This window comes from Miscanthus floridulus, chromosome 6, assembly GCF_019320115.1.
Source record: "Miscanthus floridulus cultivar M001 chromosome 6, ASM1932011v1, whole genome shotgun sequence".
Taxonomy (NCBI): domain Eukaryota; kingdom Viridiplantae; phylum Streptophyta; class Magnoliopsida; order Poales; family Poaceae; genus Miscanthus; species Miscanthus floridulus.
In genome coordinates, this window is record NC_089585.1 from 32,129,414 (window position 1) to 32,154,637 (window position 25,224).

The 25,224-nt window shown below is 43.6% G+C and overlaps 1 protein-coding gene and 1 pseudogene across 1 annotated transcript; both read right to left on the minus strand.

Moving 5' to 3' along the window:
* Positions 1-1,199: 1,199 nt before the first annotated feature.
* LOC136460458 (uncharacterized) lies at positions 1,200-6,842 on the minus strand (annotated as a pseudogene).
* A 3,082-nt stretch (positions 6,843-9,924) lies between these two features.
* LOC136460460 (uncharacterized) lies at positions 9,925-13,682 on the minus strand. Its single transcript, XM_066460144.1, has 9 exons — positions 13,619-13,682; positions 12,491-13,525; positions 12,168-12,400; positions 11,928-12,116; positions 11,281-11,810; positions 11,005-11,163; positions 10,796-10,883; positions 10,483-10,707; positions 9,925-10,347 (listed from the first exon to the last, which is right to left on the minus strand). Exons 1-9 carry the CDS (start codon positions 13,680-13,682, stop codon positions 9,925-9,927), a joined length of 2,946 nt encoding a protein of 981 aa, XP_066316241.1.
* Positions 13,683-25,224: the final 11,542 nt, after the last annotated feature.

Sequence of the window (25,224 nt, forward strand, 5' to 3'; positions counted from 1 at the left end):
CTTTTATTAATCAATACATAATCCAATAAAATCCAATTCACCATGTTGAATATAATGCAACTTGATGTATGTTACGTGGTAAAATACATTCAAGGTGATGAGGTGAGATACTTGTGCAAGTCATGTAGGTTTAGTTAGTGCAAGGCTAGGGGTTTTCCTACATGCCACATCATCACTCAAGGGTTTTAAAGAAAAAAAATTTGTAGTTGGGATTTTTGGTGTGTGGATTTTTTTTGGGTTGTTACACAAAGTCCCAGCACGAAGATAGGAACCAAGCCAAACGCAAGATCATGAAGAAATGAGCTTCACAGAGGTGATCGGATGCGACCCTTATAAGGACACTACTAGGGAAGTGCTCATCAATGACGCTCCCCTTTCGTCACGGAAGACTCCAAAATCATCACCAAAGTTCTTCTATGACGAACTTGTGACGAAAACAGATTCGTCATGGAATGAGCGTCATTGATCAACAACTTTGACAAAATGTCTTGTTTCGTCACTGAATGGATATCATTCAATGACGAAGAGTTTTCGTCACTGATGTACCTAGGTTTTCGTCATAACATGCTGCTCCGTCAGGTTACCAAACGGCGCTTGCCACGCTGGCAGCTGACGTGTCTTGCGCACGTGGCACGTCCATGTGGCAGGTGACGTGGCTAGCTGACGTGTCTAGTGATGTGGTGGGTCCACACGGCACTTTTTTGGGCCACATGGCACGCTATGATTAGTCCACGTGGCTTCCTGTGAGTGGTTTACATTTTCATCACAGAACCCAGAATCTTCGTCACAGATTAAAATTACGATAAGGTGACAGAAAACAAAATTTTCGTCACTGATCACATTGCAATATCATCACAGAACCCAGAATTTTCATCACAGATGCACATGCTACTTTTTTTATAAAATGCAAATAATATTAAAATGACCAAATGCTTCCATAACTTAATAGATCCAGCAATCCAGTCACCATACAACTGACTCAACACTAATAAACTCAGTTCATATATAACTAACTTGACATCACATTCCAGGTTCTAGATTGATCTCAGTTCACATTATCACAACTAATAATATAAAGTTACCAAGCACCAGCAACATAGGTTTTAGACTAAACAAAATCAGCCAGCAACACAGACCCCTTGCCAAGCACCAGCAGCAGCAACACAGAGGCCTTGGTAGCACAGACCAGCGGCAACGGTTCATCTCGAAGAATTCAGGGACAAGATACGCTTGAGCAGCGCATTGTTCTCCTCCATTGCCTTTTGGTTTGCCTCTGCCAGCTTCTTCATATCCTCCATCTCCCTTTGTGTCCTCTCCATCTTTTCCTCAGCTTCTTCAGTTCTCTTCTTGAGCTCATCGATTTCTTCTTGTACAGCAGCCTTAGCTTCAGCTGCTAGTTGTTCCCAAAGCTCTTCTTTTGATGCTGCTGAGTTGGAGGATGCCACTAGTTTGATGCCAACATTCTTCAGGAAACTGTTTGAGCTGTTCTTGTAGAGCGCCTGTGACACAACCTGCACACTGGATACTACTGTCTCTCCTTCAGCAACAGGTGCTGCCCTCAAAGCTTCCATGTTGGACTGAAACAACAATGAGCCATCATTAGTTCATACTTATTGAATTAAAGTGAGGTGCAAATATCACACAAGATGTATTTTATTTGCAGATTGTTATCAGCTTGTTATCAGCAAAATGGAATCTTATTTGCAGTCAAGTAAGGTAAATTAAAATGTTCAGTTCATGTTTGGGGTCAGCATTTGAGGTGAGCAGGCAGGCAGAGTAGAAAGATAGATATGCACAGTGATAATTGCATATTCAGTTCATGTTTCAGGTCAGCATTAAACAGTGATAATTGCATATTCAGTTCATGTTTCAGCTCAGCATTAAACGGATGACAACATAATATGCACAGTGATACTTGCATATTGTAGAAAGACTGAACCAAGATGGCAGAGTAGAAAGATAGATACATATAATGAAGGAACAGCTTAATTAGATATAGCAATGTACAGAAGAAACAATTTATACTTTAATGAGCAATGGTTGGGGCAAAGAGATAGAAATTTCATGTTCTTAGTATTTTTTCTCTCATTCAGTGAACATGAGCACTTGAGCAAAATTACAGGGGACTTAATGGTTCACATATCAACCTCCCAAATAACAGATTTCCATTTATTATTGATCTTCTCAACCACAGTAAATAAGAGAAGGCAGATAAATTTCACAGCAGTCTATATAATTGAGAGAAAAAGAATCCTGAATCAATCACAAATCATTTTAATGTATCCATGTCAGACTTTCAGGACAGCATAGCAAAAGTGTAGAACACATACGCCAAACAGGATGCATTTTAATAATGGACATGCTATCCAATTAATGGACAAAATGGCGCACCGAAACAGATGTCGGGACTTACCAATGCTTCTCTTGCTGGTTCACTTAGACCATGTTTGGAGCTGGTATGGCATGTCTCGAAGGCCTCCACCACATCAAGTTCTTCATCTTGCGCTGTGCTGGGCTCTGCATTGTTCCTCCCATGCTTCTGTTTCATAGAGAATCAATTACAGCAAAGTTTTGTCAGTCTTATGATACAAAGTCAGTGCTATGTCGAGAATCAGTTACTTACATATGCATGCAAGTGTGCCACATAGCTGCGAGAGCCGGTAGTCTGATGATACTTGACTTTACCGCGATTAGTCTTGTTCTTTTCACTTGTTTCCTAAAGGAGAATGACATGTGAGATGAGATCATAGGTTAAAAATGATAAGATCCACTAGAAACTGACTGAGAAAGAATATACCCATACCATGTTCTTTGGATGAGACCACTTTGCAACTAGTTCCCTCCACTGTTCATCAGTCATGCATTCAACTGGAGAAGTTGTCCTAATCTCATTTGCACTTACACCATTGAAGTATTTCTTCTTGAGCCGATAACGCCTTTGTCGCACCCCAGAGCGCAGCATATCGGTGCAAGCATCCTCTATTGGCTTGTCGTTAGTGTTAATGGCCAAGCGCCCCTAGTCATTTGACAATTCCATATTTAGTTAGTCAATTCAGGTTAAGCAGATATACAAGTTTACCATAAAAACAGTAATGCACTTACAGAGAGCTTTCCCACAAAATTGTTGTAATGTTCATCGTCGTTCTTGTATAATTTCCAATGAGGTAGGACAGGAACCTTATCCCGAATGATGACACCAGCCTCAGATGCAAACTTGGCTGCTTGAACAGGTTCATGAGGCCTTCTTTTTCCTTCAGCAACAGCTATGGGCATTCTCCTTCCCATAGCTTTTGTCATCCTGTCTAGCTGAGATCCCTTGGTGGGTGGCCTGGGTCTCCTTGGGGCTCTCAGTGCAGGAGCTACAACATATAATTTGCATTTAAATGCTTTAGTTTCATTGAAATCAGCAAAAAAGATGACCTATTTCAATGACAAAGAAAAAATAACTTGCCTTCAGTGCCTTCCTCTCCAGCTACATTGTCTTCAGCAAGTGTCATGTCTTGAAAACCAGCTCCACCGTCTTCCTCTGCAGCTGTAATGTCCTGACCACTAGCTCCACTGTCTTCCTGTGCACCTGTAGAAGACCTTTGTGGTATTTCATCATGACCATCTGTATGATCATCTTCAATCTACCCATCTCTCGCTGAAAGTTGAAGCCTTTTTGATGATCTGAATAGGGCCCTAGGGGGTTGCACCTGTGAACCTTCCAGTGCCCTCACTCTCTTACTAACCCTAACTCCCGGCGCCATGTTGGGACCTGTCTTCTTCTTCTTTGAAGCGAGGACTTTCCGTCTAGGCCCTGAAGGAGACTGTGGAAAAAAATAAAGTAAGTCATGTGCATTAATAATCAAGAGCATATATTAAAGAACAGGTATGAAAGAAAGAATATGTATCTAAAAAGCAAGGGCATACATTAAAGAACAGATTAAAAACATTAAAATGCGATGCAAATATTCCCCATCTAGTAATTTGAAGATAGAAGAAGCACCTTAGTGGGTTGTGGCTGCGCATCAAATTCAGTTTCATCATCATCACTATCTCCTTGATCATCATTTTCAAGGAGATACTCCGATGTATCCGAATCTTCACTACTTGTTTTCTTGTTTGCTGAGGTTTTCCCCTTCTTTGTAGCAGATTGAGGAAAAGAATTACTAAGTTCACTAGATATTGTTAGGATTCCGAACGCTTCAAACGCCTTCTGATTCTCCACCACTTGTTCATCCCGCCTTCTCTCATATTCAGTTTTTTGAGGTTCTTAAAAGAACAAGCAGATTGTGTCTATTAGAGAATAAAAAGGAGTAGTAATAATAGATGCTAGATAGAGAAGAGGTAGGAGCTAGTAGTGCTTGCGGAAGAGCTAAGGGATAAGAGGTGGTAGGTTATAGGCAACAAGTAAAAGGTAACAGCTAAGAGCTGATAAATGATAATGATCAGGAACTGAAATATGAAACATGCAGTATAGGCATATGGCTAGAAAAAATTCAGAGCTACCAAAGTGAACTGAAACATTCAGTATGTACACAAATTGGCTCAATGTGTTGATGTGCTTAATTCAAATTCATGGCTAATATTTCTGAGACAGTACACTAACCAGCAAGAAATAAGTTTGTTCTAATCTACTAAATGATTCAGCGGGCATAGATCATAATATCTTTTATTTTCTCTCAAATATTAAACAAGTATGCCTGCACATTGCCTCTCTAACTACTGATTCTATCCTTCTGTTCAGGTATGCCTGCACAAGTATACCTATCAGGAACTCTGCAACAAGTATGCCTACACAAGTATAGTTGGGCAACCAGTATGCAATTATATATTTTTAGTGATAGCTAAGAATTTGATTTCCTAAAACATAAATGCCAAGATAAATCTGAAATAAGCTTAATAAGTCTAGTGCTAAGGCCACCCTATGCAGCTGCATATGACTAAATGAGTTCCCACAATTGTTGTAGTATAATGCAAAGAACAGTCCATAAATAAAGAAGGATAATCAAATGTGTTGATTTATCAACTGAACTTGCTAATAGACAAATGATTCATGAGCAAATATCAATAGCAGAAGCTTAGATCCTATTATTCAGTGAAATACTTGGAGAAAACGTTTCTTTATGGACTTCATACCAGTTGGCAGCATTAGTAGTTAACTGTTCTGTAACTGGTTAAAACTATTGCGTTCTCTACTAAATTAGAGCTATGCAAGGATAAAGATATGCAGGTGAGAAGGAAGGTAGTCCATCACAAATTAGAGCTATGTAAGCCTAGCTTTTGTCTCCATTGAACTGGTTGGTGTAAATTTCTAATGGAACAGTACAATATGTCCTACCCTGAGCTCAACTTCTAGCAGCACAAACACACAACTACACAAGCATGTCGGCTAATTTTATAAGCATGTCAATGAAGTCCAGAATCTAACATGGGATTACTTCCAATAACATGTATGTTTTATTTGTTTGCCCATTTTATACCATGAATCATGAAATGTCTTCCTCATGTATCTCAGTGGTGCACAATTGGCAGTCCATATAAAATCAGTTTGTGTTGTCATACATTTAGATTGGAAGCATATTCTTCTACAGTGATCCCTGATTCATGATGCGGAGTGTTCGAATGTTTTGTTACTAATGAATTCGTACCTACACTTATGTATCAATATGAAGTGCTGTATGGTTAGGATTTAGGACATGTAGCTGCACCTAAAATAAATAAAATTGTGTTTCAGAATTTCTTGTTCTTCTAAAAATATCAAAGTTGTCGATTGTTCAGTCTTAATCTGTTAGAAGTTTGAGCATTAAAAAATACTATCAGTTCATCAAATAAAATTGGTCATTAGTAAACAGTAATCTTATTCAGTATGCAGTAGTTGTACCCTTGGTGCATCTTTTATCATGTGATTTTTCTTACTATGTTATCCTTATTCCTTAGAGATCTGTTTCCTGCATTGTTGTTCCCCAGCTGGCGGCGTGGGTGCCCGGTGTGGTGGAGAACCTAGAGATATCTCTGAAGCATATCAGGTCAAAAAGGTAGAAAACCTGACTGTGTGGTTTATATATTTTTACAGTACACTGTTTTGGCTTGCATTTGACAAGGGTCGATATGTTTGCAGAATCAAATGTTACTTGATCAGCTCTTTGATCTCAAAAGTAAGGTAATAATGATGAGCTCTTTGTTCAGAGAGTGAAGGAGAGGATAATCATGCAGAGCGCAGAGGTAGAGGATAAAGGTTCAGAATCAGAGGTCAATGGTAAAGGTGATGAAAGTGATGATGATGGCATAGTCCAATCAGGTAAATCTTCACACACACTGAGTTTAAACACTGTTGTCCGATCCCTGTCCTATCTTCTCTTTTATTTTTCTTACAAGGAGTCTTTAAAAAATGTATTGTTAATCTTTGTCAAGATGTATGGTGGAATAAGATGCATACAAGGGATGAATAAAATTTTGACACCGCTGTTCTTTGTATTTTAGAGTGATCCGGATGATAAAATTAATGTATGGAGTAAGAGATTGTTTGTACCAAAAGTTCTTAGTGCCCTTCATAGCATGGGCAATATACTAGTTTTATAAGCATGTCAATGAAGTCCAGAATCTAACATGGGATTACTTCCAATAACATGTAGCTGACATTGGTATTTTGACAGTAAGCACATCTTTAATTACTTGCGATATAGCCTAGCAGGCAGCACATCATTCAACAAACATTCTACAATAATAAAGCAGTAACAGACATCAAACAATCATTCATAAAAAGCTGAAGAACGCAGACTAGTAATTGCACAGAGGACTCGCTTACCTTGTTCTTGTTCTGCAGGTCTCTTCCTACCTTGACCCCTTGTTGCCACCATTGCCACCAGGTGCTCGTCGGCGGTGGTCGTCAAAGGGGAACAAGACCCGGTGCGGTGAACCCAACTCGACGGGGAAGCAGATCCAGTGCGGCGATGACACACAATTCGGCGGTGGTTAGGGTTAGGTTGGGCCGAGAAAGAGGTGGAAGGGGCGAGATAGGTCCATGGGGCGATGAGAGAGGGGGGATGTCGGGGACGACGGAACTCGTGGGGGACCGAGCTGCTCAGCGGCGGCGGTTGTGTTCCGGCGGTCCGGCTAGGGTTTGGAGAAATAGGGAGGAAGAGAGGACGAGTGGCCGAGGGGTGAGGTGACGAGGGAGAGGGGGATGTCGGTGACGACGCAGCTCGCGGGCGACGAGGCAGCTCGGCGGCGGTGGCTGTGTTCCGGCGGTGCGGCTAGGGATTGGAGAAATGGGTGGGTGGGGAGGGGTGGGGGATGAGGGGGAAAAGAGGACGAATGGCCGAGGGGTGATGAGGGAGTGGGGAAATGGCGGCTTTTTGGCGGCTTTTTTCGGTATGACACGGGGAAATTCTTTTGGCGCGTCCGAGGGTAGGCAATTTTATTTTGGTTTTTCCAACTTTTTTGTGTTTATTATTATTTTATTTTTCTATGTACATTTTGTTGCCAGAGTTTCAGTTATTATATTATTGCTTAATGATCATGACATAAAAGTTTCAAATGTGTTTTGGCAAAGTGGTACTATACATCATGTACAAGCATGAACAACTCTCACTTAGTTATTAGGTTATATGTTAGACATGTATGCCTTTGCGAGGATGTGCATGACCACTTTATCAAAATTAGTTTAAACTTTTTTGCCAACATCATACACCAAAGTGGGGTGTCTATGCAAGTTTTTTGAATTTTTTAGCTATCTTAGCATGTTTTAACAATTATGCTTCACTAGTCCAACAAAAAAATACAATAATAGGAAAACTTGGTCAGAAAATCGCACAGATGCACAAAACATCATAGTTTGGCTCCATAAACATCCCATAAAAATTTCAAATGATTACGACAAGGTGGTAGTATACATCTTGTACAAGCATGAACAACTCTCACTTAGCGACAAGGCCATATGTGAGACATGTATCCCCTTGTGAGGATGTTCATGACCACTTTCTCAGAATTAGTTGAAACTTTTTTTTCATTATTGTACACCAAATTGAGGTGTCCATGCAAGATTGTAGAATTTTTTAGCTAGTTTAAGGTATTTTAACAATTATGCTTCACTAATCCAACAAATAATGATAGAAATAGGCAAACTTGGTCAAAAAATTGCATAGATGCACACAACATCATAGTTTGGCTCCATAAACTTTCCATAAAAATTTCAAATGATTTCGACAAGGTGGTAGTATACATCTTGTACAAGCATGAACAACTCTCACTTAGCGACAAGGCCATATGTGAGACATGTATCCCCTTGTGAGGATGTTCATGACCACTTCCTCAGAATTAGTTGAAACTTTTTTTTCATTATTGTACACCAAATTGAGGTGTCCATGCAAGTTTGTAGAATTTTTTAGCTAGTTTAAGGTATTTTAACAGTTATGCTTCACTAATCCAACAAATAATGACAGAAATAGGCAAACTTGGTCAGAAAATTGCATAGATGCACACAACATCATAGTTTGGCTCCATAAACATCCCATAAAAATTTCAAATGATTTCGACAAGGTGGTAGTATACATCTTGTACAAGCATGAACATGGCTCACTGGTGCTAATGGTATATGTGAGAAGCAATATTAGTGCATGCCCATTTTTCTCAAAATCATTTCAAACTTTGTTTTTAGTAGAAGCAATATTAGACTAATTAAACATCTACGAAAAAATGGACCATAGAGAAAAAAATAAAACAAAAAATGTTGGCAAATAAAAGAAAAAAATGTTGGCAAATAAAAAATTGGCTCCAACAGGGTTCGAACCTGGGAGCTCGGGGTGAATCTCAAAGAGCCTTACCGTTGCGCTACTCAAGTATGTTCGGTTGTACTCGAGCACACTTTTACTTAAACCAAATTCAGTTAACGTTCTTTTCCATACCCCCTCCATCCCCGTGTTCTTTCCTCAATCCCCTCATTCCGTCTCGTGCTCCCCAGCCACAACCTCCGTCCAATCCGCCATGAGCTCCCGACGTCACGGTTCGGCAGCGCGCCCCGCGGCCGCTGTCCGACAAGATGCAGCCCCGCGAGTCCCCCGAGGCCACCGCGGCGCGCGCCGTCCGGGAGGAGCTCGGCGCCCGCGCCCGTGCCCGGATCCACGTCGAGGTGGTCGATGGCGTGCCCGAGGACGTGGAGTTGGAGACCGAGGAGACTGGCAAGGACGACGGGGGCGCCGGCGCCGGCGCCATCACCGTGGATTGTGTGGTATATAATCCTCCAGGTTTATAACCACGAAAAATTAGTTAATTTGCTATCAGTTCCAATTAGTTCATTAAGAGTTGGACCAGCAACCTTGTTGATTGAGTTTACTGCTGAGCACCTAGGAGCTAGGATCCACGATCTAGATTTGATGCTGATAACCTGCGCATGCATGTGATGCTCCTATTGTTAAGAAACCACCTATGCTTCCTTATACCATTTGGATGCGGTTCAGTGCTGCATGTTGTTCGAGCTGTTTTGAAACTATTAATATGCTGTGAACTTTAATATTTATGGTTCTAAGATAAACTAGAAAGTTTATGCTAATGAAAACAGCATGTGATGCTCCTATTGTTAAGAAACCACCTATGCTTCCTTATACCATCTGAATTTGAATGTGTTACAATGTGCTCGACTAAGCTGTAACGCAGCACATGTTTGGTTGCAAGGAACAGACTAAGCTCTGTACCATCCTAGAAGCATGTTGGCAAGCATGTTCTGAATAGTCAGTGCATATGTAAATGAAAATAGAGAAGGCAAAAAAAGAATAGGTCCATACTAGAATTTAGGATAATCATGTTGCAATAACAGATCCTAAATGGTTGAAAAAACATTCTGTTGCCAACAAAATAAATACAAAAATGTTGGGAAAACCAAAACAATAGTGGGACATGTCACTGGTCCATACTAGAAATAAAAACAGTACGTCAAGGTCCATACTAGAGATCATCATCTTCATCGTCTAGGGACATGTAACCATTGTTCTCATTGCCACCATCACTACAGTACTGCTCTATTGTCTCATCTTCCTCCTCATCCTCACTATCTACATGAATAATAGGTTGCTTCTTGCTTTTTATAAGGTGTTCTAAATTTCCTTCAGTTATAGTGCCTTCTCCACCTTGAATATTCTGCATGACCTCATTTTCAGCACCTGCTTGCACTACATGTTCAGTATCAGAACCATACTCATCCTGATGCACATCATGACTGTCCTTATCTTTTTCAGACACATCATAAATATTCCTATGTTCAAATTTCTGCACAACTCGCCAATCTTTACCTAAAGATGTGTCTTGCAGGTAAAATATCTTTTTCGATTGAGTCACTAAGATGAAAGGATCAGTCTTGTACCATAATGACTGCACATTGATGGATTTGAAATGTCCGTCATCTCGAAGGCCTCTCGTCTTGCCTTCTAGATTGAACCAATCGCATCGAAATAGGACCACCGTCCGACGGACTTGTAGATTCGAGTTATATTCCAACTCAATTACCTCTTTAAGGACTCCATAAAAATCTACGTCTTTCCCATTATGTGAACCTTCAGTCAGTACACCACTATTTTGTGTCAGAAGGAACTTCTCATGATCCACAGTGCTATACCGCACTCCATTGACCTTGCAAGCTGCACAAGTCTTAACTCGCAGATCTGGGCCACATGACAGTGCCCACAGTCCTTCGCTAACCGATTCTGGATTCTCCTTGCGTTTGTTCGCAATCTGTTGCAACAAAAGTAATCAGTTCAGCAAAGACATATGGATACGAATTCATGTACTGAACCTACAAACACAATGTGTAGTGACTTACATGGCACTTAAACCACTTTGCAAATCCTTTTTCAACCATTCTATCAACATCACATGCACCTTGCTCCTCTAGATCGGCCCTGTACAAGCTGCAGGGCAAAGTTTAGTCATAAGAATATTTTAAAATTTTAAAAAAAACTTAAACCGAAACATCTAAATGATACTTACTCCACATATTCCTCAACTTCGGCACAATTATTTAGCACATACCAGACTAACTTATTCAGGACAACATCATCAATGTACTGCCTCCTATCAGATCCAACAAGAGTAACACCATGCTTAAAAACAGAGATGTCATCAGGCAATGGCACCTCTCCAGCACTACCATCATCACGATTAAATCTAGTGTCAATATCCTCCATATACCTAGAACAAAAAGTCAAGGTGTCACTTGCCATATATGCGTTAGCAATTGATCCTTCCGGCCTACCCCTGTTGCTTACAAAATTCTTCAAAGTGCCTAGCCGCCTTTCTATTGGGTACATCCATCCATACTGAACAGGTCCTCTAAGCAGTGCCTCATCAGGAAGATGGACGGCCAAGTGCACCATGACATCAAAGAAGGCAGGTGGAAAGATTTTCTCAAGCTTGCATAGGATCAATAGAATTTCTTGTTTCAGCCGTTTGACAACATCAATCCGTAGATTTCTACTGCATAGTTCCCTGAAGAAGGTCCCGATCTCTGCAACTGCTTCATATACATCCTTCCTCACCAGTCCTCTTAGGCCAGTAGGTATGATTCTTTGCAGGAGTATGTGGCAAGAATGTGTTTTCAGCTTTCCCTGGATCTTCGAACCATCTGCAGTTATGTATCTTGCTAGGTTAGCTGCATATCCATCAGGAAACTTGATACCTTTGAGAAACTTGCAGAACGCGATTTTCTGATCCTTCCCCAAGACATACGGAGCAGGTGGAGCAATGACTGAGTTGCCATGCTGCTGCAAGTGAAATTCAGGTCTTATGCCCATATCATACAAATCTAGCCTAGCATTGGTTGTGTCCTTGGTCTTGCCCTGTACATTGAGTAATGTGCCAAGAATGTTTTCACATATGTTTTTCTCTATGTGCATCACATCGAGATTATGTGGAAGCTTTAGATGTTGCTAGTATGGCAATCTCCACAACCCAACTTTGCGGCTATAAATCCTTGGACCCTCATTACGCTTCCTTTTATTCCCAGTAATGTCAGGATGCTTCCCTGGCCTGACATCTTTCACCTTCTCTAGCTCCTCTAGGACCTCCTCCAAAGTGAACTTGCCTGGCTCATCTTTGTTTTCACGCTTACCATCAAAAGCCAAGCTTCTCCGCCATGCATGTCCCTGAAAAAGGTAACGACGGTGTCCAATGTAACATATCTTATTCCTTATTGCCCGAGACAATGGATCCTTGTCGCAATGAATACATGCATAATAACCTTTTGTTGTTCGCCCTGATAACGTGCTCAGCGCTGGATAATCATGTATACACCACAGCACGGCAGCGCGAAGGTCAAACTTCTTACCAGTACATGCATCGAAGGTGCGGACACCCTTCCATAGATCGATCAGGTCTTCAATTAGGGGCTCAAGGAACACATCAAAATCCTTTCCTGGAGACTTTGGACCTGGGATGAGTAATGCCATAAAGCAGTTTGCTGGATTCACGCATTCCCATGGTGGGAGATTCAGGGGTGTCAGAAGCACTGGCCACATACTGTACTGGGTACTCATGTTGCCAAATGGATTGAATCCATCGGTAGCTAAGGCAAGCCTTAGGTTCCTCGGGTCGGATGCAAAGGTTTTTTCTCTCCTGTCGAAATCCTTCCATGCTTCCCCATCAGCTGGATGGCTCATTACATTGTTGACTGGTGTCCTCTTTTTCTGGTGCCATTGTGTTTCCTCAGAAGTTTGCTTTGAAGCAAAAATTCTTTTCAACCTTGGCAAAAGTGGAAAATGCCTCAATACCTTGTGTGGAACCCTCTTGGTCCCAGATTCATCTTGCCATCTAGATGCCTTGCATACTGGACACACATTGTCTTTAGCATACCTCTTCCGAAACAACACACAATTGTTCGGGCACACATGGATGTTTTCACAGCCAAGACCCAATTCTCTAAGATATTTCTTGGCCTCATCATATGATTTTGGCAACTCACTCTGAGGGTATCCTTCTGACAACAACTTGATCATCACGGAAAATGCTGTATTCCCAATTCGATAACGAGACTTGATATACAACATCCTCACCAGAAAAGAGAATTTTGAGTGCCTAGATCCCAGGCTAAGTGACTTCTTCGCATCCTCAAGGACTCTTGCAAACATTGGTTGTTGTCCCTCTGCCTCTGCCGCAGCATACAGCTCTCCTATCATCTCTGGTACTCCGTGATCCTCATCATAGTCATCATCGGCCACATCCACATGTATCCCAAAGTCATGATCCCTTCCTTCGACCTGCTGCTCCAAATTATCAACCACTTCAGTATCCGCCGACTCCCCATGATGAATCCACCTGGTGTACGTAGCTGACATTCCATAAATGTGTATATGGTCACTTGCATCATGCTGAGACTGCATTTTTTGATTTAGACATCTACTGCACGGGCAAAGTATCTGGCTGTCTTCGGGGTATCTTTCACTAACAAATTGCATGAACTCTTCAACTCCTTTCACATATGCAGGTGTGAATGGTGCCCCAAAAATCCAGCTTCTATCCATCTGTTTTGACAGTACAATAAACCTTGTACTCAATCCTTAAATTCCAGTAATAAATTCAACAAAATTTAAAACATATCAAAGACATGCTTATATTTAGAAAAAAATTGAATACAAATCAAACCTTGTACTTGGCGATCCTCTGCTCATGCGCCACGCGCAGCTCTGCTCGCCGACGGTGCTGCTCTGCCCCATGCGTGCTGCCGCTGCCCCGGCGCCGATCTGCAGCTGCTCACCGATGCTGCTGTTATGTCCTAAGCGCGCCACCGCTGCCCGGTGCCGCTCTGCTCGCTAGCACGGCGCTGATAAGTCGCCGGGGATGCCTCGACACTGGGTATAGGACCACGGACGCCCTCGCGATTGGCCGCCAGGGACGTATACGCGATCGGCCGCCAGGTACGACGTCCTCGCAATCAGCCATGATGCATGTGTACGGGCCCATTAAACCAATCCATAAAAAAAACAAAGTATCACATAATGACTAGATAAAAGGAAAACATGTATGCTGTAGACATGAATGGCTGTGCGTTCCGGTGGTAAGACACCTACCTGTTAACCGTGAGGTTCTAGGTTCGAACCCTGTTGCGGCCTCCTTTTTTGCGCAAATAAAAAGGAGGGGAATGCTGCTGGTCGAGCTGGGCCGTGGGCCAGCAGAACCACGTGTTCGCCGCCGTGTACCGCTGGTGGGACCGCACGCCATGTCATCGACATTTACTCAGCACAAAAGGAAAAAATGTATCTTACAATCTTAAAAGCGCGTGTGTTCCAGTGGTAAGGCTAATACCTGTTCACTAGGGAGGTCGCGGGTTCGAACTCAGGGAGGAGCAATTTTTTTGCAAAAAAAATAAAGGGAGGGGCAGGCAGCTGGTTGACCTCAACCATGGGCCCGGGCGCCACGTGTTCACCGGCACGCCCAGCTGGTGGGACCGCATCGCCATGTCATCGAGGTTGGGACCCGAAGGTGGGTCCGCATAGCCACGTCCTCGAAGTGGGACCCGATGGTGGGACCACGACGCCATGTCCTCGAGGTGCAACAAGAGCCAAACAATCAATGACGATTTAGTTTTTGTTATTGTATGACGATCTTTTCCTTTTCGTCATTATTCTTATTGCCAAACCTCCGTCACTTGTGATTGATGACGAACCAGCAAATTTCGTCATAGAATGCTAGCATTCTGTGATGAATTTGGTAATCGTCACGAGGGAATCGTCATTGATTAGCACATTTCTAGTAGTGGGACCAGATGCATCCGATCTGTTGCTTGGCAACAGCAGGCATCAGCAGCTGCGATTGGACGTTGAGCGAGGTAGTGACCAGATGCACGAACTTCACTGTTCATCATCATGACAACAACTCAGTGAGGACTAGACGTAGTGGCACTAGATGATCGGACACACAAAGTGTAGCGTTCGATCGAGTCTAGAGAGGTTCTAGAGCGGCGCTAGTGCGACTGGACACGTCCGATTGAATGAAACTAGACTCGGTCCAGAGTTCGATCAATGTGCGTGCTCTAATAGTCGGGACGACTGGATGCATCTAGTCAAGACAACAGCAGCGTCAGGTCAGTAGCAGAAAGCTGGGTTTCATCCCCAATGGCTACTTTCTCCATGGGGCTTATAAATAGACCCCCAACTAGCCATTTCAGTAGTGGAGAGTTGAGGAAACACACCAAGGGTGTTGATACACCATTTTAGTGATCTCCACTTGCATAGTACTTAGTGATTCATTAGGTGACTAGTGTAGGTGCTTTATGAAGTGCTTAGGTTAATTAGACCACCGCTTATGCGCTTGCTCTAGGTTTAGGCCTAGTGTTTAATGAGGTTTGCACACCTCTTACCACTTGGTGCTTGCACGCACCATTGTTGTACATCGGAGGGGCTTGTAGTCTTGTGAGATCACACAAACCGTATTTGTGGTGTGGTCACCGCCATATACCAAAGGGAACAAGGCCCACGGTGGTTTAGCTAGAAGCTTGATATGGGAAGACGGTGGAGAGCGATCTAGGAGAGGCTTACCGGAAGGCACATCGGAGACCCACTTGCACGTGGGAAAGGCCCAGGGCTATCCATGGAGTTACCCGACCGGGAGCTTGGCCCTTGTGAGGGATTCCTTACAAGGGGCTCCAATGAGGACTAGGAAGAAACTTGTGCGCTTCTCGATACCTCGGTAAAAATACCAGAGTCATCGGCGGGAATTTGCATGTCTCTACCTTACTCTTTAGCTTCCACATTTACATTGCAATCTTGGTTTGTGCTTTACTTTCCTAGCTTAGTGATAGGCTAGTTGATAGGTTTGGGACCTAGGTTGCATAACTCCTTTTTGCGATACAGATAGCAACACACTAGCTAAATTGTAGTTACACATCTAGATAGTTTATCTTTTGTATAGGTTTTTGCTAAGGATAGAAAAGAGGCCATAGTTTAGAGTTAGAGTTTTAAGTTGCCTAATTCACCCCCCTCTTAGGCGTCATGGTCCTCCATAAGTGGTATCAGAGCAGGTTGGCTCAATTTGGACCTTTGGCTTCATTATCGTAGAGCCGACGCTATTTATAGTGGTTGGGAGGGATACCTTTAGAATGGCTAGAATGGCTTGTCACTTGTTGTAGAAAAGAAGCATTGGGCTATGCAAAAGTTTTTCATAAAAAAGAAAGAAAGAAAAAAAATGAAAAAAATGGACAAGTGTTCGAGATATTGAAAACAATGGGTACTCCGATGCCCGTTGTCTGTGTTTTGAGTAGCCACCAATGAGTAAATTTCTAATATTACACGTTTTGCTTAGATGGTGTGCTTAGAGGACACGAGGTTTATACTGGTTCGGGCAGAATGTCTCTACGTCTAGTTTGTTGTTGTCGCTCATGTTACTAGCACTAAAAGTTCATAGTAGGGGTTATAAACGAGCGAGAGAGGGACATGTCCCAAGTCTCTAGTGAAATGAGTAAACGGGTGCTGAGGAAGCTCGGTTGCTACTCAGCCATGTGTTTGGGGTTCAATGGGTTTGTTCAGATCTGGCTTGAATCAATCCGATGTGTTGCGATGCCCCTCATGGGATGCCCTATTTTCCTATTTATAGGCCAAGGGAAAGCACGGGTTACAGTGGAGGAAAAAGAAGAACACGAGAGAGAGAGACGAAGGCCTTCAAGATCATCCAGTCCTTCTTCTCCTTGATGCGAGTCCTGTTGACCTTGTAGATGTCAATAGAGATGGCTTTGTGTCATGGTCCTATTTGTCACTGGCACCATGCACAGGCGTTATATGCCGGTCATGGCGCTCCACTCTGTCCTAGCGAATGTCATGGTGAACTGATGCGCCCGTTAGTGTTTGTATGAGGGATAGGCAGAACAACACTGGTACGCCCAACACTGTTCTTTATGTGAATCCTTCGGTATGGCCTATCAAGGCCACGGGTTACATCAGAGTGTGCCAGTCTCTTCCCTGGTGTCAGAGCTTTAACTTAGACCCATACGCTTGGACCTAGAGTGGTTGGCGATGGTATTGGTCTCTATCGAGCGAGGTGGAGCGTAGACCCAAGGGTCGGGCGAGGTAGAGTGTAGACCTAAGGGTTAGGCAAGGTGGAGCGCACACCCAAGGGTCAAGCAAGGTAGAGCCTATGGCCTCAAGGTCGGGCAAGGCAAAGCACAGACCCAAGGGCCAGGTGAGGCGGAGCATAGACCTAAGGGTCAGGCAAGGCGGAACATAGACCCAAGGGTCGAGCGAAGCAGAGTGTAGACCCAAGGGTTGGGTGAGGCAGCGCACAGACCTAAGGGTCAGGCGAGGTGGAGCATAGACCCAAGGGTCAGGAGAGGTGGAGCTCGTGGCCTTGGGGTTGAGCGAGGTGGAGCGTAGACTTAAGGGTCGGGTGAGGCAGAGCATAGACCCAAGGGTCAGGCGAGGCGGAGTGCAGACCCAATGGTCAGGAGAGGTGGAGTCCTCCCCCATAGGCTGGGCAAGGCAAAGCGCAAAAACCAAATGTCGAGCAAGGCGATGCCCTCTCCCAGAGGCTGGGCAAAGTGGAGCTTGCATGCCGGGGGTCGGTTGGAGCTATAGTCATGCTCTTGACTGCTTGGATGAGTCAATCTTGATGGTCATTAGCTCCTCCTCTTCAGGTACCCTAGTATTAGTGCCCGACAGTAGCCCCCGAGCCTGCGGAGGAGTAGAAAACTCCTTCAGAGGTTTTTCCAAGTGGGAGGACTCTGATGGCCTTGGCCTTCTTTTGTCGCCCATGGCATGACCTAGGGACGATGATTCCCTTTCATTGAGATTAGACCCCTCAAGGGTATAGCCATGAGGTTTGGTGGGTCAAAAAAGGTCCTTCCCTGATTTTGACCCCTTTGGGGGTCGGTCGTTCTACGACCATATGTTTGGTCTCCTTGCGAGTCCAACTTTCCTTGAGACCCATGCGTAGCGGGGGTCCGGTCGAGGGTCAGCTTGTCATTGTGATCATCACCTCGTCTGTGGTTTTCACAACTGAAGGGGTTGAGCTAACGTCACTTGCCTTAATGGCTCAAGTGACGCGCTCAATGAGCTTGCTAACGAGCATGTTTGAGTAGAATCTGGGTCCGTCGTTCATGACAGGTTCATCATAGCCCTCATGTGGCATTCTACTACTCCTTAACCCACCTTCTGGTAGATGCCTATGTAGCTCCAAAGAGTGACTCAGGTGGCCTGCTGGCCTCTCCTTGATGGAGATTTTGTGGCATGGCTCGAGGTTAGGATCAAACAAGGAGGTTAAGATGACCCTGTTTGCTTCTAAGTGGGTCGGGCGAAGGCCTCTAGGCTCATTTGTGTTTTCTCCCTTAGCTCTGTTCAATGCGAGGTAGCCTCGAGCCCTTCATGGGTCAGCCTTCGAACCCCGGTCAGTTGGATTCCTAAGCTAGGGTCAAGTGGCTCAAGCCCTTGAGATCTGTTGGGCTCAGTAGGGGTTGGCTGAATTTCATGTGTTACCCTATCCGTGGTTTTCATAGCCAGAGGGAATAAGCTAACGACACTTGCCTCGATGGCTCAAGTGTCACGCTCGGCGAGCTCGCTAATGGGCATGTTGGAGCAGAATCTAGGTCCATCATTTGCTGACGGAGTTGGCGTAGCCCTCATGTGGCATTCTACTACTCCTTAACCTGCCACCTGGCAGATGCCTGTGTCGCTTTGGAGAGTGACTCAGGTTGCCCGCTGGCCTCTCCTTGATGGAGATTCTATGGGCTTGGCTCAAGGTTAGGATCGAATGAGAAAGGTTGAGATGCCCCTGTTCGCTTCTGAGCGGGGTTAGGCAAGGGTCGCTGGGGCTCACCTCCATTTTTCTCCCTGGCTCTGTTTGACATGAGGCAGCCTCAAGCCCTTTGCGGGCCAGCCTTTGAACCTCGGTCGGTCACCGCTCATGTCGAATGAGACGACTACCGCTTTGTGATGCAACACGAAGTGTTGTGATGCAATAATTGCATATGCAATGCTTGGATGTATGAGATGAATGTATGGATGAATGTATGAATGAATATATGAATTCATGCATGAGAATGGATGAATGAATGCTCATGTATTGGAAAAGTAATGTGGGGGTTGGTAAAGTTACCTCGATTGCTCAGGTGATGGGTTCGGGGAGCTCTTACCAGATATGTCCATGTGGGGTCTGGGTCCGTCATTCGTGATGGAGTTGGTGTGACCTACATGGTGTAACACCCCAGGTGTTTGTCACCCATTAAGAAATGGGTTTGAGCTCAAACATGACATGTTAAGTGGTGATGAAGGTGTCAAGATCAAATCTACAAGAGCGAGCTCCAACTTAAACTTGAGCAACATGCCTTTGTTTGCATATTGGCCCTTTTCAGATATATACCTAGGTAATGTTGAAGGTGCTTCTTTCATGTGCCTCACATCAATTTCCATCCACATGGATGATTGGAAAAGCTTTGTGAAGTTTGGAATCAAAAAGTCACATGAAATGATAAGTTATAATCTTTCTTGGATTGCTTTATTAAGTGAATGGAATTATAGATCGTCAACCGAACCTTGCTACCTTGCCCAAATGACTCTAATTGAAATCTACAACAAAAGTCATGAATGGTTCATGTTGAGCAAAGGTCAAGAAAATGCGTCAATCGGTTTATGATAATACATGAGTTGTAGTACTTTTCGTAAGATTTTCAAAAAGCTAAATATCATGATTTTTGGTTAAGTAGATCTTGAGTTATAGTTGCTTAAATCTCTGTGGTTGTTTCTGCATAAACCCAAACAGGATTGCCTTATTGGTACTGTGGGTCCTTTTTAATAGTATAATTATCTCTATGTGTTTATAACAAAGTTGTTTAGAATTTTCTAAGCTTTCTAAAAAGTCTATAACCACATTTATTGGACATGTGGAACTCTAGTTATATCTGTCTAAAATTGCATGTCAGATTCTGTCCATGTTTTGGAGAGAGATTCATTCATTGGATTGATTGACCTTGTTATATATATAACCATCTTAATAGTATAATAAGAAAGTTGTAGGTAACTTCATAATCTTTTCAAAAAGTTATGATTCATGTTTGTTGGAAGTCTAGAACTCTAGTTATGCTTCTCTGGAATTCCTATCAATTTTCTGTACCACTGCTGTTTGGGCTGCATGTGCAGTTTATCTTGTGCAATTATTTTCGTGGTGGAAATGATGTTTGCTGTGGTTGTAGTGAATACCAAAGTTGTAGATAATTTCATAATATTGCTTGTGTTACAATTTCATGACCATAGGCCTGATAATTTAGGATCTATAGATTTTGTAAGTTCATTGTCAGATTTTGCATGCTCTTTGTACAGATCTGAATGATTGTCTTGTTTGACTTAGCTAAGCTTTGAATCATGTCTTAGATATAATAGAAGAAGTGTAGTGCTTTTCATGAGATTTCTAGATTGTTAAATATCACTCCTTTTGGCGGTCTAAATCTCCAGTTATAAGCTTGTGAAGTTGCATGGCAGAATCTGTCCAAGTCTGGACAGAGGTGCCCAATTGTGCTTGATTGACCTTGTTAATTGAGGAATCACCTTGTGATGATAATAAACATGTTTTAGATAATGTAATAATCTTTCTAGAAAGTCTAGGATCACCTTATTTGGATGCCTGGATCTCCAGTTATAAATAAAACAAGTGACTACTGTGCCGCTATCCAGATTTCTATACATGTGCTAAGTGATTGCTTTAGCTTGCTCTTGTTTTGGCTAAACATGTTGGTTAGTTCTTGATCAATGCATGGGTGAAATATCTGAACTTAAGTTCACTTGTGTGCCATGCCTAATATGCTTGCTATCCCTCTATAATAGGTTGTGTGATGTTTAGTTAAATAACTCTAGGTGCCTATGTCTTGCATGATCTTATGTTTGCCTTGAATGATATTATGTGATGCATCTCATATTACCATTCTTCATATTCATGCACTTGCATCTTGCATCTCATCTAGGTATGCTAGATGAATCGCGTGAAGGACGTGATGTTGGAGCCAAACCCAAAGACGGTGTATGGTGGACCTATCCCAAAGATGGAAGGACTTGACAAGTGCTAGGATGTGAGATACTCGCCAAGCGAGTGTCATCTAACAAACACTGACCTAGTGTTGGATTCTAGGCAAGCCCCAGAGCATTCTAAGTCTCCCAGTGCTTTACAAAATATTACTCGAGTCCTTTATGATTGATGCATTAGATTATAAGAGTTGATTGGAACCACTTGATGCATATAATTTCCTTGTCCAGAAATATACCTTTAACCCTATGTAGGTCTAGGATCGAATATCTGCTTAGCCATGCTTAGACCGATAGAAGTCGAGTGATTTCCTGTCACCTGTGAGATATAGGTGAATACCGAAGCACGGTTGGCTATATTTGCTATCATGGGAAAAGAACCATGGGGTAATGTAAATCGAGGCCGGGCAGAGTCTATGCGTAGGTTGACTCATATGATTCCGTCTGTGCCAATTAAGGACCATACCGTTGTTGGCACTTTTGACAAGATTGAATGCATGCCTATCACTTAGCTGGCCGAATAACTCATTCTAACCACAAAGCTGAGCAGCTCAACTTAGGCCGGGCCCTGCTCTATAAGAGTGTGCACTCTAGATGGTAGTAAGGATGTGCGTGGAGCCAAACATGAGCCCAAGGGTAGGCTGGGCCTGAACGTCCTAGCAGTTGGTTGTCCCTAATTGTGCAGCGCGGGGTGAACCCATGAAATGTGTACTTGAGTTGTACCAAAAGTGACCTAAGGCTGCCTTCGTGTGGTATGCCTGGGTTTGTGTTAGGAATAAATTCCCAGCTGGTTGAAATCGGTTTGAATCACCGTCTCTCCAGGATAGTGAGAAACTTGGCTACCCCCAACATCGTAGTAATTGTATTATGGAATATGATGGTTTGGATAAACATGGAATTATTATACCTGCTATGGTTACTATTGTATGCTCTTAAAATAATATACTACATGTTTGGCACAGGATAGTTGCTAATCTAGAATGAATAGATGCAATTAACTTGATGACCGAAGTATAATTGTATAATTGAGTTAATCGCTTTTTATGCAAAATGTTGCCAAGCTACCTCCACTTATAAAGCCTTGCATAATCCTTGGAGTCAATTTATTTCTAGTTTATGACGGGTAAGTCTAGCTGAGTACATTTGAGTACTTAGGGTTTATCCCACCTTGTTGTAGGTGAAGTTCTTGGCCTGCTAAAGATGGTGGCTAACCACCGGTGGGCTCAATGACTCTATATTATTTCTCATCTATTTGCTTTTATCTGAGAATGTCACTTATGCTAGCAATGTATTTGGAACCTATATTAATGTAATTATTTGAAAGCTATGTTGTTTTCACTAATTGGTTTTGAAACCCCAAACTTGTAATATTATTTGTGAACCCATTTGCAATATTATCTTCGCTGCAACTCTGTGTATGTGATGTGTATTTGCTTAATCACGTGATCTTGGTTGTGATGTTGATTTACCGAGGTCCTTCGTGAAACTCGGCAGACTACCGGGTTTATATAAGTGAAAGTATACGCATGTCAATGTGTTAGCGGGGATAGCCATACTTGATCTTGTATAAATTAGGTGGTTCTATCACACATGGGACATCCTGTTGCTCCCTACCTGTCTCTCGGTAGTGGCTCAAGCCGTCCGATTGACTTGGGCAACCTGCTGGCCTCTCCCTAGTGGAGATTCCATAGGTAGGCCCCTCCAAACCCTTCTTGGGAAGGTGGAGGCTAAAGCTCGGAGTATGCGAACAAAAACTCTGATCACGCTGGTGAGCAAAAATGTCATAGCAGCTAGGGCATAGGTTTCTTATGGTCTGACCAGTTTTACTCAATGTTTGTTTTCGCACACCTTGCCTTTAGTTTTTTAATGCGATAAAGGGTCGGGCACAGAGAATGTCTACTGAATAGACACTCTTGCTAGCCCCTGAGTGAGGCCCGACCCCTACCATTGCCGGGGTTGGGGGGCTCGATAGCAAAATTAATAAGAGAAAACATACGTAAATTAAGGGTGATCCGTCTCTCGGTAGCGGTTTCGAGCCGTCCGATCGGCTTGGGTGACCCATTGGCATAGGATTTACCTAGACGATACGAGTAACAGGTTTAGGGAGCTCTTACTAGATATGTTTGAGTGGAATCCTGGTCCGTCGTTCATGGTGGAGTTGGAATAACCTACATAGGGCATCCTACTGCTCCTTACCCATCTCTCGGCAGCAGCCAAGCCATCCGATCGACTTGTGTGACCCACTGACATCGAGCTTTCCTCTAGAGATAGAGGATGAGATCACCCCCCAACAATTTAGTTAGGTAGATGAGCCATGGGGTGAACTTATAATAAGTGGACAAGCTCTTAAATTTTGTTATGGCCTAATAGATTTTTAGCCCTTCTCCCCTTTTCATATAAAAAGGTTAGTGCATTCTGACCCCTTCTATCATTAAGGCCATAAAGCCTAGGGTGCGGGTGAACAAACTTTGATTATGCTGGTGAGCAAAAATGCCATAGCCACCTAGGCGTAGGTTGCTTGCAGTCCAACCAATTTTACTCAGCGTTCGTTTCCACAACCCTAGCTTCTAGGTCTCAACGTGAGAGAGGGTCAGGCACAAAGAAAGTTTGCCAGGTGGATAGACTCTTAAACATGTACCAACTCTTTTTATGGCTAAGGCCCAAAAGCTTAGGGTGTAGAAAAAAAACTCTGATCACACTGGTGAGCAAATATGCCATAGCTATCGAGGCATATGTTTCTCGTAGTCTGACCAGTTTTACTCAGCATTTGTTTCCACAAACTTAGCTTCTAGGTCTTAACATGAGAAAGGGTCAGGCATAGAGAAAGTCTATTGGATAGGTATGCTCTTATTAGCCCCTAAGTGAGGCCCAACCCCTTGCTGTTGCTAGGGTCGGGTGTCACTAAAGGTTGGGGAGTTTGAAAGCAAAATTGATAAGAGAAAGTGTGTGCTTATTAAGGGTAAAAGCGATGTAGCTACTTGATGTTCCAAGAATTGACAAAGACTTCATCGTTGATGGACTTGAGCCTATAGGCGCCTGATTGGAGCACCTCTATGGTGACATATGGTCCTTCCCACGGTGGAGAGAGCTTGTGGTGGTTATAATTGCTCTGGACAAGGTGGAGCACCAGGTCCCTGACATTGAAGGCCTGACCCTACACTCAATGGTTGTGGTACCAGTGCAATGCTTGCTGGTACTTGGCCGAGCAGAGGAGGGTGACATTGCACACTTCATCTAGCTAGGCTCCTTCCTATGCTTCCCTTGTTGGAGCCTCTAGACAAGAATTGCTTCAAGAGATCACAGTCCTTGTATAGGTGCTTGATAGGGAAAGAATGGTTCGGGCATGGCCCTTCGAGCAGCCTCTTGAAGTGGTTTGGGGTAGCCTTGGTGGGCTTCTGACCCCCTTTGCAGTCAATGGTGACCACGAGCGAGCCCTCATGCCACTACCTATCCTTCTTCTTGCTAGGACGGTTGGAGGCACCTTCATCGGCGTCCTTGTCCCGCTTCGCCTTGTCTTTGAGGTGGTCGAAGATCGCTCCAACCGCCTCCTCACCCGCGACGTGGCTGGTGGCAATGTTGAGAAGCTCCTTGGTGGTTTGTAGGCCCTTACATCCTAGCTTGTGAATGAGGGACTCATAGGTAGTCCCAAATAGGAAGGCTCCTATGATGTCGGCATCGGCGACGTTGTGTAGCTCATTGCACATCCAGGAGAAGCGCCGGATGTACACACAAAGGGTTTCCCTGGCCTTCTATCAGTAGTTTTTGAGATCCCATGGGTTCCCAGGATGCTTGTACATGCCCTAGAAGTTTCCCATGAAGATCTCCTTTAGGTCCGCCCAACTTCGGATTTGGTTGGGCAGAAGGTGTTCCAACCATGTCCGCATCGAATCGGCCAGGAATAGTGGAAGGTTGTGGATAATGAAATCATCATCATCTACTCCACTGGCTTGGCAAGCAAACTGATAATCCTTGAGCCACAGTCCATGGTTCATTTCCCCATAGTATTTTGGGATGTTGGTCGATGGTCGGTATCATGGTGGGAAGGCGGCGTTGAGGATTTGTCAGCCAAAGGCCTAAGGTCCCGGTAGGCCAGGGCTTGGGTTTCAGTCCTCATCGTTGTTGTAGCATCTGCCATGATGAGGGTGGTATCCACGGCTAGCTCCTGCCCTTGCATCGCTATGGGCATGCCTACGAGCATCGAGGGTGTCGCGCGTCTCATGGTGGCGGCCGAGACACTCATGCATTGGGACCATGGTGCATG

Bases quoted from the DNA above. Each gene is read 5' to 3' on its own strand.
- LOC136460460 (XM_066460144.1), bottom strand. From the start codon at position 13,682: ATGGGGCAGAGCAGCACCGTCGGCGAGCAGAGCTGCGCGTGGCGCATG. The intron at 12,401-12,490 runs GTATGTGGCCAG...TACTCATCCCAG, and splicing joins CAACATGAGTACCCAGTACA to GTCCAAAGTCTCCAGGAAAG. The intron at 11,811-11,927 runs GTTGGGTTGTGG...CTCAATGTACAG, and splicing joins CAAGGATTTATAGCCGCAAA to GGCAAGACCAAGGACACAAC.